Source organism: Azolla caroliniana, unplaced genomic scaffold (assembly GCF_043228905.1).
Source record: "Azolla caroliniana isolate FFs.n. ecotype wild unplaced genomic scaffold, voAzoCaro1.0.p SCAF_5, whole genome shotgun sequence".
NCBI classification, from domain to species: domain Eukaryota; kingdom Viridiplantae; phylum Streptophyta; class Polypodiopsida; order Salviniales; family Salviniaceae; genus Azolla; species Azolla caroliniana.
Window position 1 is genome coordinate 11,922,563 of NW_028230440.1, and position 17,646 is coordinate 11,940,208.

Below are 17,646 nucleotides of genomic sequence, written 5' to 3' on the forward strand. Positions count from 1 at the left end.
CCCTAAACAACTCTTGGGAAATTGACTCGACATTTAAAACAAACCAATTCGGGCTACCATTATATGCAGCAGTTGCCCCCAATGCCATGGGAATTTGGGATCCCGTTGTGGTACATGCTTTGTAGTTCTGATAAGGGGTCAAACCATGAGCAAGTCGCATTAGAAACTTGTTTGAGAGTCATATTCACAAGGATGCCCACGGACCTTCTACATGTCTTAATTGGGGACAATGAAACTGACACTTGCATAGGAGGAATAGTAATAGAGTGGTACAAGCAACAACAAGAAATATGTGAGAGTGGTCGGTTTGCACCCCGTGCGAATTGTAGGGATCAAAGATCCCAACTTAAAGAAGCGGAGAGAATATTGGAAAGGTATGTCGACGATACTTCCACAATGGAAATTGTTGACGAGGCCCGATATTGGTTTAGAATCTTGAGCATGACGACTCCCACTCTATGGTATAATGTCTCACTCCAATGTTCATATTGTGATTGCCAAGACATTGTGAGTAAATGTAAGCATTTACTCGGTATTCAAATGATTATTGAGAGGCATATGCCACATTTATGTGGCTCATTGCCTTTTATAGATCACGCGACCCAAATGCGAATGGACCATAATACAGAAATAGAAGTGGAGGCAAAGGTAGAACGAGTCGAGGAGACAAACCCCACAACATCCGAGATTGAATCATTCAAGTCCAAAATACAAACGGTCGTGAAAGCACTTCAATGTCTCGAGCAAGGGTTAGGAACCTTCGACCGTGCAACTATTGTCGAAGGTATACAAACATTGGAAGATGTGGCTGAGAAGGTGTATCGCGTTGGTGCACGAAAATCAACCAATGAAGAAGATGGCAGATCAATAAGTCGCAACCAACAAATCGGTGTCAAAAGAAGTGCAACAATAAACATCTCGCAAGAACTTATTGGTAGCTCCCCAAACACTTCCAAATCCCACTCCAGAAAACTACAAAGAGGTGCAAGTCAGGCTAGGAGGCGATTGCCAATAGGTGACCATGAGAAGGTTCGGTGTTTGCGTTGTGATGGCTTGACCTTGACTTCAAGGGGCTCGAATGTTACATGTTGTAAAAATTGTGGTTGCATCTTGCAATCATCCCAACATGAGCCATAATCTTAATATGTAATGTGTATATTCATATTTCATTTTAGGGTTGTCAACATTTGACGTTTTAACATTTTATGTAAGACTTGTTATTTGAATCTTTAAGCTTTTTTAAGAAATTTTATGATCATTTTCATGGCAAAAATTTGTTGTACACTTACCATTTTTTGGAGTTTTTGATGTTTGTTTTTAAGTCAAGCTCCTTCCCTGAGTCGGTCGGGCTCCTGATGACAAAGGTTGTCAAACAACGGGGCTCCTTTTGACAGAGTCGGGCTCCTTCTTGCTGATGCTATTAGACAACGGGGCTTCTTCTGACAGAGTCGGGCTCCTTTACATAGAGTTGGGCTCCTTTTCACAGAGGATGTCAGAGAGTCGGGCTCCTTTACATAGAGTCGGACTCCTTTTCTCAGAGGTTGTCAGCTTTTTATCCATCTTGGACAGTGGAGATCGAACACGCCATCAGCGGTGCGACCTGCACCGTCCCTCTCCGCGATTCCCTCACTTGCCCTCTTAAATATTTGGTAGTAGTTAGTCACGAGCATGCGGACATGGACATGGAATGAATGGGAGGAGTCTCGACTCTCCACTTACACAAGGAGAGACAAAGAGAAATTGCACACAATGAATGAATGCATTGTAATTAATTTGTGTGTATGGATATGTCTAATATATATGTATATGTATATATTATGTAGATACATATGTACATACTGATACAATACACAACAATAGTGAGTACATATGTACATATGTAAAGTAGAGGGCTCCGACTGACTTGATTGCTCTCTATGTGTGTGGGTGAAGGTCTCCGGAGGCGAGGCAGGGCAGGGCAGGGCAGGGGAGGAGATGACGCATGGCGCTATGCGGGGCAATAATGTTGGGTAGAGTTTGCTTCTCTTCATCGCCATCGCCATCGCCATCGCCATCGCCATCGCCATCGCCATCCGTATCATCTGAAGGTGGAATAAGCATGGCCTCTTCTTCCCCCCGCATCTTCAAAGTTGCAGCAGCTCAGCTCACTTCTACCAACGATCTCCATTCAAATTTCCTCACCTGCTCTCGCCTCGTTCAGGTCATTTCTTTGTCTCTTTCAAATCTCTCCTTTTGCCGATCTCTCTCTCTCTCTACGTAATTCTGTTACTCCATTCATTCAGAAAGCTTTCATGTGAACTGAGGTTTGATTTTTTTGCATTTGTTTTGTTATGTTCCACACATCAAATCTGGTCTACCTGTTGCTGTGTCTGGAAAAAAACTGAGAAAACTGAGAGTTACAGAAGATGTAGAATCACCAAACATGCGAAGTTTAACTCATATATGTTTTAACTTCTTTATATGTTTTTTACATCTGATATGACCCGTGAAACGCATGATTAAGAGAGATGTACACAAGATGTAGAATCCCAAATTGTTTTGAATCATATTATGTTGAAGGTAGTATTGATTTGGCAATTTTGTTCATTGGAGTAAACTGTTCTTTCTGTCTATTGGGCACATCTCACTACCCACATAGCAGTGACACTAAATTGGTTGTGCCAATGTCGCGTTTTTCATAGGCAATTAATATAAATGTGTGTTTGGAGGTCAAATATGACTAATGAGACCAAAAACATAAGGTTTTCAAGTAATACATGTGGAAATAAGTAGCGACTCTCCATGTGCAAGAACGTTACTAATGAGTGTTGTGATTCAGAATGCCTCGGTTATTATAGGTGTTGCTCCCATCTCTGCCCGGATTATATCGTGGGGCACCGATGCTTTGCTCCTTATCACACGAGCAATCATTGACACTAAAGGTCTCTCTAAATCTTTCCAATGATTTGCCTTGTTAAGACTTGGTCCCCATGTTTCTACTCCATAGAGAAGAGTTGGTGTGACAAGTGTATCAAATAACCATAGCTTAGTCCATGGCTCTTGGAACTGCAGATGTGCACATTGTCTCTCGAGAGCACCAAGGACTGCATATCCATGAGAAAGTCGGGCACAAGCAGCCTCCTGTAAGGAGAACCTAGGTCCTGTAAATGTTACTCCTAGGTATATGTAGGAGCGTGTGTATGCCACCTTTTCCTCTCCCAAGAAGAATTCTGGTTCTGATCTTGTTACCCATGCTTGAATGGTGTTAAACACCATCACTTTAGTTTTGTCCATGTTGATTGACAAACCTTTGTCTGTACAAAATAGTTTTAAGGCACTTAGATGTCTTTGTAGTGTGAGAAATGCTGTTAATAGCAGCAACGGAAGAGTTAGAACAAAATAGACACAGCCAAGCTGTGAGAAGGCTGTTAGACAGCAGTAGAAAAAATGACAGCAGTAGAAAAAATGGTTGCAAAGAGTAGAGAGACACAGCCAAAGAGTTGTGCTTGTTTGTAAGTAGCAGTAGAAAATAATCTTATTACAAAAGAGGCTGGTATAAGCCTACTTATACAAAATTGGGAATGGTTTTTTGGTAATTAAGAGACTCTTGTACTACCAAACAGGTACAATAAACTAGGAATAAAAAGGGAATATCTTCGAAAAACTGGAAGAGACAAAAGGCATTTAAAGCATTGCAGATTCTAGAGAGAGAAGGCATTTAAAGAGTTGCAGATTCTAGAGAGAGAAGAATCTGGAAGGGAGAGAATGTAGTACAGCGATAATAAAGATGAAAGAGAGTGCAGGTCTGGAGCTGCCACCCTCCAACACCTCCTCTCAGCTCTAAAACGGCCGTCAAACATTGAGTCGACCGAGGAGCTGATTAATGGCATGCCTTGGAGGCGGGAAAAAAATACATACAGATTGTGATTGTTGTCAGCAGAACAGTTCTGAAACCCAAGAGAGAGAAAGAAGGTGTCAATTTTGTCATGCCAAGCTTTGGGAACTTGCTTTAAGCCATACAAGGCTTTGTGGAACCTGTAGACCATGTTTTTCTGCTCCGAAATCTCAAAACCTAGAGGCTGTTCAACATCAAACTCCTCTTTCAAGTCACAATTAAGGTAGGCTGACTTGACATTCATTTGAAAGATGGGCCATTTGTTGTGAGAAGCAAGTGCAAGCGCACATCGAATAGAGGTCTACCTTGCTGTTGGAGCAAAAGTTTCCTCGTAATCCACTCCTTTGACTTGTGAGTAGCCTTTTGCAACTAAACGTGCCTTGTGCTTATCCAAAGTACCATCAGCATGGTACTTGGTCTTGAAAATCCATTTCAGTCCAATGACTTGTCGATGTTGAGGCCGTGGAACCAGCTCCCATGTATGATTCCGCTCAATGGAATCAAGTTCAACTTCCATTGCTGCTTTTCACTTTGGAAGAACAAGGGGCTCTTTTGCTGTTGTGGGTTCTTGTGATTGCACAACAATGCACAATTAGGCAAAGTTGCATGAGTGAGGAGGCTGTTGTGACTTACTTGTTCGAGAACCAGATGTATACTCATGAAGTTCAGCATTGGAGAGATGAGAATCACGAATGGTGGCTTGAAGCCACTTGGGAAGTGGTGGAAGTTGGTTTGTAGAGGGAGGGGAAACAAGTGGAGTTGAGGAAGAGGATTGAATTGCTGGCGAAGTTAGAGATTGAGTAGGAGGAGATGGGGGGCTTGAAGATGAGACATCTTCGTCTAAATAGGAGATTCCGGAGGAGCTAGGATTTCAACCATGAACTCAGGTGAAATCTTAGAGTCATCCGGCTGAGACTCCACAAAATGAACATCCCTAGAGATGACTAGGGACTTTGACTCTAAATCCCATAACCTGTATGCCTTAGATTGTGTGTTGTAACCAAGAAATTTGCATTTCTTGGTTTTGGACTCAAATTTCGTCCTTTTATGATCTGAAATGTGAACATAAGCATCACAACCAAAGATTTTAAAATGAGATACTGAGGGCTTTACACCTGTAAATGCTTCTTCAAGCGTCATTCCAGCAACTGCTTTTGTTGGGCAGCAGTTGACGATGTAGACTGTTGTGTTGACAGCTTCACCACAAAACCAGAGAGGAAGATCAGATGGAGATAGCATTGTACGAGCCATCTCTTGGACTGTCCGGTTCTTCCTTTCCACGACTCCATTTTGTTGAGGGGTATTGGGTGTAGAAAATTGGCGAGCAATGCCTTGTTGAGAGCAGAAATGGTGGAAAGCGTGGGAGATAAACTTTCCACCATTGTCCGACTTGATCTTTTGAACTTTCTTTGATGTCTCGTTCTCCACGAGAGATACCCATTCTTGAAATTTTGTGAAGGCTTGGGATTTTTCTACAATAAAATAAACCCAAACCTTGCGGGAGAAATCATCAATTATAAGCATAAAGTAGCGTGCACCACCAAGAGTAGTGGTTTTCATGGAACCAGAAAGATCCATGTGTTGCACGGTGAGTGGCTTCATGAGGGAAAGGCTCTCGATGTTGTTTGCCATGAAGACAAGCAACACATGGGGTATTGGGAGATTTGAAAATAGGAAGACCCTCAACTAGTTGGGAAGAGGAGAGCTTTTGAAGAGAATCATAGTTGAGATGACCAAACCTAGCATGCTACAACGTGGGATCTTCTTGTGCCACCAACGTATGAGAGCCTTGAAGAAGATGAGATTTGGACTTTTCCAAGGGGCTACGGGAACTTTTCAGGCGGTATAAACCCCCTTCTTGTGTGCCACTAGCTACAATTTGTAGGTTGTTGGTGTCAATGACTTTGAAAACTGAGCTATCAAAGTAGACTCCATAACCTTGCTTAGTGATTTGGTAGACTGAAAGTAGGTTGGTAGAGATGCGAGGCACATGTAGCACATCTTGAAGAATGACAGGTTCTTCATTTGAAGAATTGTTAAGAAACACATTACCCACACATGAAGCCTCAATGCTTGAGGCATCTCCTATGGAGATTTGGGAGGAGCTAGGCTTCACATCATGCAAAATGGATTTGTCATAGGTCATGTGTGAAGTGGCACCACTATCTACTAACCACTCATCAATGGTTGAGGTAGTTGGTCCAGCCAAATGTGAAGTATGTTCCTCAATGCCAAGGAAAACTGTTTCTTTGGCTGAGTGCGTTGAGTGGGCCGAGTTGGATTTCAGTGTAGGTTGATTTTCGGTAGAAGAAGAGTTCTTAGCATTGTCCCTGTTCTTTTTCCGACAATCTGGCTGAATGTGACCTTGTAGCCACAATAATGACAAGTGAGCTCCTTGTAGGCTGGGTTGTTTGATGGTCTTGGATTGGGTTTGTTGTAAGAGTTACCATTTTGCTTCCACTTGCCTTTACTTGTCGCATGTAGAAGCGTCTCATTGGAAGTTTGAGCACTTTTCTTCCTTGTTGCCCTATCTTGTAGCATACCAAGAAATGTATTCATATGAGGTGTGTTGGGAAGAAGAGAAATTGTGTCACAAAATGCTGAGAATGACTTAGGCAACTTTATCATTAGACGATGCACAAACTCAACTTCAGTTGACTTGCTTCCCAAAGAAACTAGTTCCTTTTGGAGAGTAACAAATTGCGTTATTTGATCCATGATGTTGGGAGTGTCATGAATCTTGAGATTAGTTAGTTGGTTCTCAATAGCTATCATTTGAGCATGATTAGCTCGATGGTACCTCTTTTTGATGGATGTCCATAGTTCATTGGTTGTCTCTTCATTTGTATCTTGAAATTGACGAGTGATGCTCGGTTTAATATTAAACATGAGGAAAGCATGGGCACGAGAATCCTTATCTAGCCAAGCTTCAGTCTCGGTGTTAGATGAGCCAGCAACTGATTTGGTTGAAGAGGATGAAGTTACTGGTGGTTTCTTGTCAGTACCATTGACTACATTCCATAAACGATGGTATTGTAGCAAGGTCTTTATTTGTAGCTCCCAATCCAAGTAATTGCTCCCATCCAAGATGGACTCTTTGGGGAGTTGGGGAATGGTTGATGAAACAATGGTGGCATGTAAGGCCATGGATATCCTCCTCTTGAGCTACAACTGGACAATTTTCAGCAGTTGTAAGTAGATGCTCAGGGTCTCTCTACTTCTCCCTAGATGCTAGGTGAGGCTCAGATGAGGGGAAAAGAAAAAAGAACTTCCTTTGTAGGTTGGGAGGGTGGCTGCTAAGAGAATCTCCTCTATAGGGTTGGGAGGGATAAAAGAAGATAGGTCTGTGTGCTCTTTGGCAAAAAAAATCAGGCTGAGGATATGGAGACCTCACTGCTCTAATACCATGTGAGAAATGTTGTTAATAGCAGCAGCGGAAGAGTTAGAACAAAATAGACACAACCAAGCTGTGAGAAGGCTGTTGGACAGCAGTAGAAAAAAAGGTTGCAAAGAGTAGAGACACAGCCAAAGAGTTGTGCTTGTTTGTAAGTAGCAGCAGAAAATAATCTTATTACAAAAGAGGCTGTTATAAGCCTATTTATACAAAATTGGGAATGGTTGTTTGGTAGTTAAGAGACTCTTGTACTACCAAACAGGTACAATAAACTAGGAATAATAAGGGAATATCTTGGAAAAAGTGGAAGAGACAAAAGGCATTTAAAGCATTGCAGATTCTAGAGAGAGAAGGCATTTAAAGAGTTGCAGATTCTAGAGAGAGAAGAATGTGGGAAGAGAGAGAATGTAGTACAGAGATAATAAAGAGAGTGCAAGTCTGGAGCTGCCACCCTCCAACATGTAGTCCCTCCGGAGAGTCAGAAATCAGCACAATGTCATCAGCATATAGTAATATTTGTATAGCTGTGGCATTTCTTACATTTTGTGGTGTAAAGAAGGTTGATTCATGTGGGCGTGAGCCATTCGGGTGGGGAAGAGGAGGTTGCCCCGGGATATCATATAGAACCTTCGCATATTCATGCCACACTTGAGGTGAGGTCAGTTGTGTGGCGGGTTGCCTCTCATTAAACATTTTCCATGCTCTTTTACTCTCTTGCCCTAGGAACAAGCGATACAAATGATCTTCAAATTTAGACAAATACAATCTCTTCTTCTTCCTTACGAGGCGTTGGAAGGTTGCTCTTGCTTGGTTGTGTGTATAAATGCTCCAAGTTACTTCACGCTGCAAGCATCTCCTTGTATCACGACATTCCTCATCATACCAACTATTTTGTATTACTCTACCAAGTTTGGGGGGATTGGCCGTTGTGTGAGGGAAGGCATTTGTGGTTGCTTTATGCAATGATTTGGACAATCCTTGGGTAAGTTCTTCAAGGGGCGCGGAAGGATCAAAATCTAGCATTCCATTGTATAAACCACAACTATACACATCAATTGTCTTGCGAGTAAATAGATACTTAGCCAGCCCACTCTCCTTAGCATATACATCCTTTGTGCATCCATCCTTTACCTCGAAGCGTAGATATGCATGATCTGCTGCCAAGCCAATAGGTCTACCCAATATAGTGAACACTTTTATTTCAGGTATAAGAGATGGAGATCCCATTAGATAGTCAACTGTGCTTGCACCCCCTTTTGGGTTCCAACATGTCAAAGCATCTGATCCAGGCCATTGTAACAAGCCATTATATATCACAAATCCATGCGCACTTCCCAAGGCTAGAAAGTGTTTTCCATATTCAGTTATAGCACCCATATCTTGAGCTTGTCGCTTTAGACCAACCTCTTTTGCCATAACTTCTCCATAAACAGCCTCGTTGGTGTTAAACATAGTTGTTTGTTCATCCTTGGTTCGTGCATTAAAATCTCCTAATAGTATAATGTCCCCCATAGTAGCAAATCTTATGATATCATCATAAAGAGGTAGATATGGTGATTCACCTAGAGGTGCAAACCTTGAGTAAGCAGGTGGAAAGTAGCAAATTGCAATATATAACTCCTTAAGATCCCCTCTTTTTATTCGTATCCACATGTAGCGTGCATCTACATCCTTATGGGCAACATGCACTCTATCATGAAACTCCTTTTTGTATAGCACAACCACTTATCCCGAACCTCTAGTGCTTCCTCGTGTCCGAGGTTGGGGGCGACATATTGACTCCCATCTATATCCTTGTACCTCGGGGAGTTTGCTAGCCATGCATTGGTGAGTCTCTGTATACATAGCAATATTTGTGTTTTTCAATGTATCTTCAAAATATCCGACATCTGTCTGTAGAGAGCCGTTGCAATTCCATATGGTCATGCGGAGGGTCTCATAGGCCATATATCGTGATGCGGTTCTCTTCTCTGTAATAATGACCTTGCCATCTCTATATACGGCCCATTTTCCTTCCTTTCTTGCACCTTTCTTGCATCAAGCACTCGTGGCATGTTTTCTTTGCGGTGTGCCACTTGGGCTGGAGTGAGATCGTCATCTAAGTATATTTTTTCACCCTTGAGTGCCTTTCTTTTAGAGAGGAAAGCTTTCTTCTTGTCAATATCCATGAAGCGGATGATAAGGGCTTTAGCTCTAGACTCATCTCTTCCTACCCTCCACGCAGAAAGAAAGAAATATTAACGTCTTTTAAGAGGCCAAAATGGCCTATAAGACCAAATAAGAGATTACATCTTGAGTGTTGTCTCGTCTTTGAGAACAAATCAAAATAAAATAAATACTACACAGTAAATATGAAAGTAAATAAGATGAAAAAAGAAGAAACGAGGGAATCTGGTTTTTGGCACATGTGAGATTCTCAAGTTAGGTATATTGTAGCTTTTGTCTTCGAAAGATCTCTAGCATAGGTCGATCCAGAATGGAAATGTCTCAGAAGTGAGGGAAGCACCTACGATGGCGGGAGATAATGGCTTTGATTTGTCGATGACAAGGGTTCCGAGGTCGTGGTCCATGGGAGCGGGGCCTACGTGCACGGCAAATTGCTATTGCCCGATCAATTGTAACCCCTTCGTTATGTCCTAGTTTGGAGCCCATTTGTGTATCCCGTGATGGACTTGTAGCATTAGTAGGAGTGATGGGGCTAGAGAGAGAGAGAGAGAGAGAGAGAGAGAGAGATCTAAGTCATCCTTTCTCCATGTATGGATCAGTAAACTTATTAAAGATGTTGATCAAACTTGAATGTGGTTCCAATTTTTTCTTCAGTCATAGTTTGTGATTCATAGATCAAATGAACTTACGAATGAAATCGATTAATCCTGAAATGATACCATGTTCTTCCTTCAATCACAGTCATAATACAGTGATTTCATGCTCATTGTTGTGCATCACATTGATTTAATTATTGTTTTGCCATCTTGCATAGAACATGTAAACGATTGATTTCGAAAATGGTTGCATTATCTTCCTTCATGGTTATGATTTAATGATTTGATTTCCTTTTGCCATATTGTGTACATCAAGTCAAACTGTGAAATAAATTGATTGGTTTTGAAATTTGCTCCATTTTTTCTTCTTTCCATCATGGGTCTCTAATTCTTTAACCCTCAGAATGAGGTTATGCATATAATGATGGCTTACTGGAGCAATAATTTATTTTACCTGCTACAAATTTGCAAAGGTGTAAATTTTGCTGGCTAAAGATACAGTAAAATAGCATCCCAAAATCTTTGATCTTATCTTGACTGGTAAAGTTCTATTAGTTAAGTTTCATAAAATAGTTTTTGTTAAAAGTTTAGAAATAAGAACTGGTGTGTATGCAAAAATACCTGTGAATATCTTGAATAGTAGATATTTTAATTGGTTGGAAGCAAGGTTCTTCATCAGCCCCGCAATAATCCTCGCATGAGTATAGTTGCAGTGAATCATAATACATCTTTGGGTTTATAAATGAAGGTTAAGTATATTAGATTTTGAAGGCCAAGATAATACTAGTGATAGTGAGCAATACAAGAACCTAAAACCACTTCTTCTCAATTATAGAGACTGTTCTTCCATTGAATGCATTTGAAGTTAAGAGCTCTAGGTATCCATAGTTGGGATATGTATTAGATTGGTTCCATTTACATGTGTCATCACATATTCTTGGTCTTGTACTATGACCGAAAGCAAGGCAGAAAGGTAAACCAATAACCTAGTGACTCATAATCCTCTCTCCATTTCCATAGATTTGGATTACTGTTGAACAAGAAAACCTTTTGTACCTACATGAAAAGGTTCCGATGCAATACTACTTGAATCAAAAAGTTGTTCAGAGAATATTTATGCCAGGTGACTTCCTACATATTTAACTAATTGGATTTGTGTAAATCTTAGTTTTATCATCAAACATGTGCCCTGAAAAGAGCTTGAGTATAGAGATTCCTAAGAAAATGCTGAAGAGGAGAAAGTATAGTTTCTAGCTCTTCCTCATTTCTACAGGTGAAATTCTTCGAAGAACTGATTTGAGTTGTATCATTGATTCTTTACAAGGATGGGTGACTGAAGTGCAGTGGTATTCTGTTCTTGCTGTTGAGAAATTTTTGCTGTCTAGCATTATCTTTATTTTAACTTTTGTTGGTTACATCTGGAAGAACAGGAAGCTGCATCCAAAGGAGTGAACTTTCTAAGTTTACCAGAGTGTTTCTCATTTATTGGCTCAAGGGAAGGGGAGGCTTTATCAATTGCCGAACCTTTGGATGGTCCTATATTGCAGAAATATAAAGAACTTGCAAGGCAGGGATTTTCAATTTCTTTCAGTCATAATTTGATGATAGCAGCCAGCTCTTTTATTGTGCATATGAGTGCTTTTCCTTCAAAAATTTTAGGAAATGTTTCCCTTTGGTTGTTTGACTCTCATTTAAGGCTACAGATACTTAGTGTTATAATTTGGTACACTTTTTTTGTGTGCAAAAGCTATATCTATATTACTGGTGAATGGCCAAAAGGCTCAAGTGGGAACTTGCAAGAGAATTTGAAGCACAACAGTTCTGCAATATGCTCTATTACCCATACATACACTTTCTCTCACCTTCTTGTGTTAGAAATATTGAGAATCGATTAGATAGGTATATAGAGTTACAATTACAAAGATGGATATAGGAAAACAAAACTTCTATTACATATGAGAGTAGCTCACAATGGTAGTTTACCCATGTGCTCACACCTTAGAGCTTAGATAGGATATGGACCAGCTCACTACAAAATTAGTGGGGACTGATGATCGATCCAACCACTGTGTAAGAAAGTGGATTATATTCTATGTTTGGTCTGAGTATAACATTAAATGTGCAAGTCAGTTGATAGTAGTGGAGATATTCCTTTTTTGTCAACTGACTTGTCATTTAATATGACCCAATTCCCTAGATATAGACGTGCTAGATAGTACTTATCTTGAAGTCAATGTCACATACTTCAAGACTAAGTACATCGTACCTTGCCCACAAAATATTCTAGTTGACTTGATTAGCCAATCCTATTACCTATTTCGCTCTTTCCTAAATACATTGTGTCCTACACATCTACGGTTTCCTAGATTAACACCTTATCAACCCATATGGTCGAGTTGCACACTAGCCACTCCTCATTGGGGGCACTATCACAAAATGTGCACTCTAAGAGCACATATGGGGATATATTTACAACTTCAGGCTGATCATTGATTATAACTAACATCTTGGACAGATATGTCCGAAGATGTCTACATGCATTCGTGATTTAGATATGCCACTACTGTAGTTGAGATTCAATAGATACAGTACACTTATCCAATATTTCTTGCAGACAAGCTGGTCTTTGGCTTTCGTTGGGAGGTTTTCAAGAGAAATGTCCAGATGGATCTCGGCTTTTCAATACACACATTATCTTGGACAATCTTGGTAACATAAATAGCTGCTATCAAAAAATCCATTTGTGAGTCCCATTATTCAATTTCTTTATGAAACAAAATATCGTGTTGAAGAAAGAGAGGATGCCATGTTCGAAGAGTTTTGTTTTGGTTATTGCAGATTTGATGTTGATGTACCAGGAGGACCTGTACTCCAAGAAAGCAAATTCACTGCGTCAGGTATAACTTATCTGTTTGTGGTTTTCTTTTCTGTCTGTGTGTTTCTGTACCTTTATATTGTCTGGAAAAGCTTCGTGTACGTACACTTCCTGTTTTTGTAACAGGGTCAGATCTTGTGGTGGCCGATAGTCCAATAGGTAAACTAGGTTTGAGTGTCTGCTATGACCTTCGGTTTCCAGAAATGTATCAGCAACTTCGTTTCAAAAAGGACGCAGAGGTTTCTTACATTTTCCTTGTGATTTTCCTGTGAAATACTATGGTTTTTCTCTAAAATGACTTTTGTATTTTCTAGATCTTACTGGTTCCATCAGCTTTCACGAAGGTAACTGGAGCTGCCCATTGGGAGATCCTTCTTCGTGCTAGAGCTGTGGAAACACAATGCTATGTGAGTACATAATATCTCTGCAAGTGGCCTTCATCTTATATTTTTATGTTCTATTAATTATATGTTAGAATTCAAATAATAATGTTGTCTTGTTTAGTGTCGTGTTTAGTACATGAGTTAATAATTCATTCATCATATCAGTTCAAATCAGCATATTCTATTCAAACAGGTTAAATTAGAACTTGGGCTAGGATACAAAGATTTGTTTTCCATGAAGCCAGGGGTCCTCCATACAGAAACATTTTGATCTGTTTGTATTTCATAGGAACATAAATACGAGATTTTGCTATTAGTACAAAATCTTCTCTGCTTTACTCTACATTAGGTTTATTCTTTGCAGGGTATGATCCAAGGCTGGCATATATGTATATTATATCACAACTTCGATTTTTCTGTTGTGTGAGGTGGATGAATCGTGAGCTCAGGTTCATACTGGAAAACTGCAGACATTGTATATCTAATCCCTGTCCTGAATTTGTCATTTATCTAAAGGTCTTCTTTTCATGGGAGCCTGTTTGGGGCTGGCAAGGTCGCCTTGGCTCATAAAACACCATCTGGTAATGAAGATTCCTGTGGATAATCCACGATAGCATCCTGACTAGTGATCTCTCTATGTGTGTTCATCTGTGGGCTCACTGTTCCAGTGCTGAGATCACTGAGAGGTGGTCATGTTAGGAATGTTGACATGGCAAAGTATCCTGGTATGCATGGTCATTCCTCGTGTGCACATGTAAGGATAATAAGAAATAAAGTTATTGAAACCTAAAATAAAGAAAACACCTGATATGTAGACTGGAAGAGGCTAAATCAATAGCTTCTCTAGAATGACTGGTTACCCTACTCAAGAGGGGGATATTGCACTGCACATGTTAAATAGCCTCAGGTTGTTTTTAAATAATGCGATATGCCATATGTCTGTGAATGGATCGGCCTACCTGTATGAGTCGCTGGTTGCATTACCACTACCCAGAGGGTGATGTCTCACAAATTAAATATCCTCCTATTGTGTTTGCCTAATGCTATGCACCATATGTCTCTGTATTGTGTCCAGTTGTGTTTGCATGATACCTTTATCTATCATAACTACTGATGCATGGTCAAAAGTCCATGGATTGATGTCCCCAGGTAATTGCTGCCGCGCAGACTGGAAAACATAATGAGAAGCGAGAGAGCTATGGAGATGCTATGATAGTTGATCCTTGGGGTACTGTGATTGGTCGTTGTAAAGGTATTACAATTTTTAATTTATTCCCTGAAGCATCTTGAATAATTTATATTTAGAAGCATCTTTTGAAACTTGCACATGATGTGAAGTAATATGAAGCCTTAGGGAAACAAGTTTCCATTAAAATCTTTTGAAACTACTAGGCAGACACGTAGCCCAGACTATATCAGCTCATAATTCTTTTCTGAGAGTTAAAATGTATATGATTAACAGTGCTGTGAATATAATGGACAGATCGTCTATGCACGGGTTTAGCAGTTGCTGAAGTGGACCTTAGCCGTTTGAGTTCAGTAAGGACACGGATGCCAATATCTGAGGTACCAATGGCTTCTTATATGTTCTGCGACAGCACATCTAATATTTGGGAATATGATAGTTTTTACAATATGTGTGCACTGATATTTCCTTTGCTATGGCACTGATAATTTCTTTGCTACAGCATCGGAGATACGACATATATGGGTGCAATGAAAAGGCATTGACCGGCAGTATGCTCTAGTAGAGTTCATCATTATAATGGATGCTGTTAACTTACAATTGATTAATAAACCTCTGGAATATTTATCGACTTGGTGGTATTTTGTTATGATTGATTTATGAGAACTTAAAAGCTGGGCTAATGAACAACTGAATAAAACAATGTTGTAATGATTTTTCCTCAATCATCATAAGTTCTTTATACCATTTCTTGCTATAGTATTATTATTTTTGTTTTGCATTCAATTATTTGAGCTTGTTTATCCTAAAAGAAGAATATTGTACAATATGGGGTATTACATTTTTCTATTAATATTTACTGCTGCGGCACATTCATGTGTATAACATGAGGGAGTGAGGCAGATATTTGGGGGATGCCCACACAGCCAACTGTCCTGAGATGGGGTGTTTATCAAGTCTTCTGATGATGATGCCAATGACTATTCAATATCAGTGGAAAATATTGTGGAATGTCTTTGATGAACTTCTTGAGGTTTTATGAGGTCTCTACATGGGATTATCTTTTTCGGAAGATTAATTTGTACATGGCCTTGCTTCATGTTATAGCCTTTTTTATCATTTATATAGATACGAGAAATAATGGACAACAAACACTGCATAACAATTGAGTGGCTATGGAACTCCTAAATTGTATGGAATGGTTATCCTAGACCTCATACTGTGTCAAGATACAATGTCTGTTAAGTGTCAGTCTCTCAAAGATATACCATAATGAATCCCCGTGCATTTCATTTTATGACAATGTCTTCATCAAACTGCTGTACTCTTTCCGAGGCTGCTCTGTGATATTTTTGATAATGTTCCTGTTTCACCTAATCTCTTTCATGATATTCCATTCTTTTATTGTATTCTTCTCATTGAGATAATCAAATAACCCTCAGTCCTTGCTTTTCTTCTCAATAAGATCATAATGTGAACTTTTTGTTATGCAAAAGTAAGTTCATTTCATTTATTGTTACCACCCTTTACTAGGATTTGTTCTTTGAAATCCCATTGGTTAAGTACTTCCCTGGAGGTAGGCACTGATAAATGACAATATGTGTTCGCTGAAATGCATCTTTTATTGATTCTACAGGGTCAAATGATTTTAGGGAAATGCCCAAGTTGTTCTTTATGAGCTCAATGCCCCTGAATTTCCATCATTTTGAAATGCCCTTTGTCAATTCCTGAAAGATAAAAACGGAATAAATTGATGTCTAATTGTTCTTATGGGATTTGACAAAGGACGTTTGGGGACAGTTTCCAGAGTTTCACCTGTCATTTTATGGTTTAGTCCCAGGAGGATGGCAAAACCTAACCTAATTTTCCTTTGATTAAGAAAGAATGTCAAGGGTAGTTCTCCTTGAAAGAAATTTCAGATATAGTGCCATGTATAAGATTTTGGGATGCGGTGTGCATTGTATACAACGCAATTTGATGCATTTTCCAGGCATCTTAATGTTTTCTATGGTTATTATTTACTGGCTAACCTTCATGTGGAGATGTTAGGGTTATTGACTCTCAATCTTAATCTGATTGTGTGTTTGATCCATTAGGACCACTATCTAGGTATTGGCATTATGTATGATAAACTACCTTGGTGGATTGTTTGACTGCCATCTCCAGATGCTATTTTGATCTGAATGCATCTTCGGCAGCCACTATCTCCCCTTCGATGTACAGTTCTTGGTTTTTTATTAGGTGACTTCTATATTGTGTGTTTGACCCTAAACCCTAAACCCTAAACTGAATTTTCCATATCTGCAGTCATTGTTTGCTTTGGATATAGACGACACATTGATGCTATTTTTTTTGTCATAATATATATTGCATAATGTGTTACGTGTACAGCGTGCCATTGATGATACCACAAAGCTTGTCATGATATAAGCAGACATTGAAGAATCTTATGATCACACATCATTGGTATGCATATCTTAGCCTTTTCATGTTTGAGCTTTTGGCCAAACGATCTCTAACTTACGCTATGAAGTGGGTGATACTTTCGTATTCCTGCAGGATTCTCAACCTAAATTTTGAACACAATTGCACCCCTGGCCTCTATTTTCCTCCCCGTCTTTGAGCTGAATTTTAATTTATGAATCTCCAATTTTGATTTGCTGTGCAGAGACTTTGGAAACTTTAAGTTAGACTGGTAGCGTGGTTTATAAAACGCACATTTGTTTTTTTGCTGTTCGGGCTATCGTCTGGGTTCATATTTTTCCAATTAAAAGATTCATATGAAGGTCTCCATCCCAAGTCCGTCCATTGCATAATCCAATTAATGGCCACACATACGATCATAACTTGGTATTATCTCTTCTTTCTCCTTTTTCTCGTTGTGGTTACCTTAACCTTGAAGAATTCAGATCAAGTGATTACATGAGTCAAGGTTCGATCTGGAAAAAGTTAGGGGATGTGAAGGGGCAAACGGATTTTATGACCCATCTTACCACTCCTATGAGAATGGTTGCCGTAGCCACTAATGGATATCAGCCTTTGTATGATTGACTGCTGTTGATCTCTCTTCTAAACCTTTTCTTTATTCCTTGAACCTTTGGGTATTCACCATGGTAATGGATTATGGACACTTCAAAGATTTGTTCGTTAATACTCTTATAACACCTTGTCT

The 17,646-nt window shown here is 39.6% G+C and overlaps 2 protein-coding genes across 3 annotated transcripts; one reads left to right on the forward strand and one right to left on the reverse strand.

Moving 5' to 3' along the window:
• Positions 1–1,944: 1,944 nt before the first annotated feature.
• Positions 1,945–15,221, forward strand: LOC147864150 (Nitrilase/cyanide hydratase and apolipoprotein N-acyltransferase family protein). Of its 2 annotated transcripts, XM_087319825.1 has the most exons (10): positions 1,962–2,046; positions 2,077–2,200; positions 11,461–11,597; positions 12,645–12,773; positions 12,869–12,927; positions 13,032–13,144; positions 13,220–13,312; positions 14,438–14,540; positions 14,772–14,854; positions 14,977–15,221. In XM_087319825.1, the coding sequence occupies exons 1-10, from the start codon at positions 1,982–1,984 to the stop codon at positions 15,034–15,036; spliced, it is 966 nt and encodes a 321-aa protein (XP_087175951.1). In that variant the 5' UTR covers positions 1,962–1,981; the 3' UTR covers positions 15,037–15,221. The 2 variants fall into 2 exon arrangements, with proteins under 2 accessions (XP_087175950.1, XP_087175951.1); XM_087319824.1 differs by having other exon boundaries at positions 1,945–2,200.
• LOC147864151 (uncharacterized) lies at positions 2,343–9,484 on the reverse strand. The gene is made up of 5 exons (XM_087319275.1): positions 9,296–9,484; positions 7,979–9,231; positions 6,469–6,885; positions 5,751–6,238; positions 2,343–2,369 (listed from the first exon to the last, which is right to left on the reverse strand). Exons 2-5 carry the CDS (start codon positions 8,919–8,921, stop codon positions 2,343–2,345), a joined length of 1,875 nt encoding a protein of 624 aa, XP_087175401.1. The 5' UTR covers positions 8,922–9,231; positions 9,296–9,484.
• Positions 15,222–17,646: the final 2,425 nt, after the last annotated feature.

Coding starts and splice junctions, on each gene's coding strand:
- LOC147864151 (XM_087319275.1), bottom strand. CDS start 8,921: ATGTGGATACGAATAAAAAGAGGGGATCTTAAGGAGTTATATATTGCA. Junction 6,886..7,978: donor CTTGTTCCTAGGGCAAGAGA/GTAAAAGAGCAT, acceptor TATGGAATGTAG/TCAATGGTACTGACAAGAAA. Junction 2,370..5,750: donor ACACCAACAACCTACAAATT/GTAGCTAGTGGC, acceptor GTTTTTTTCCAG/ACACAGCAACAGGTAGACCA.
- LOC147864150 (XM_087319824.1), top strand. CDS start 1,982: ATGGCGCTATGCGGGGCAATAATGTTGGGTAGAGTTTGCTTCTCTTCA. Junction 12,774..12,868: donor TGCTATCAAAAAATCCATTT/GTGAGTCCCATT, acceptor TGGTTATTGCAG/ATTTGATGTTGATGTACCAG. Junction 14,855..14,976: donor CACGGATGCCAATATCTGAG/GTACCAATGGCT, acceptor TCTTTGCTACAG/CATCGGAGATACGACATATA.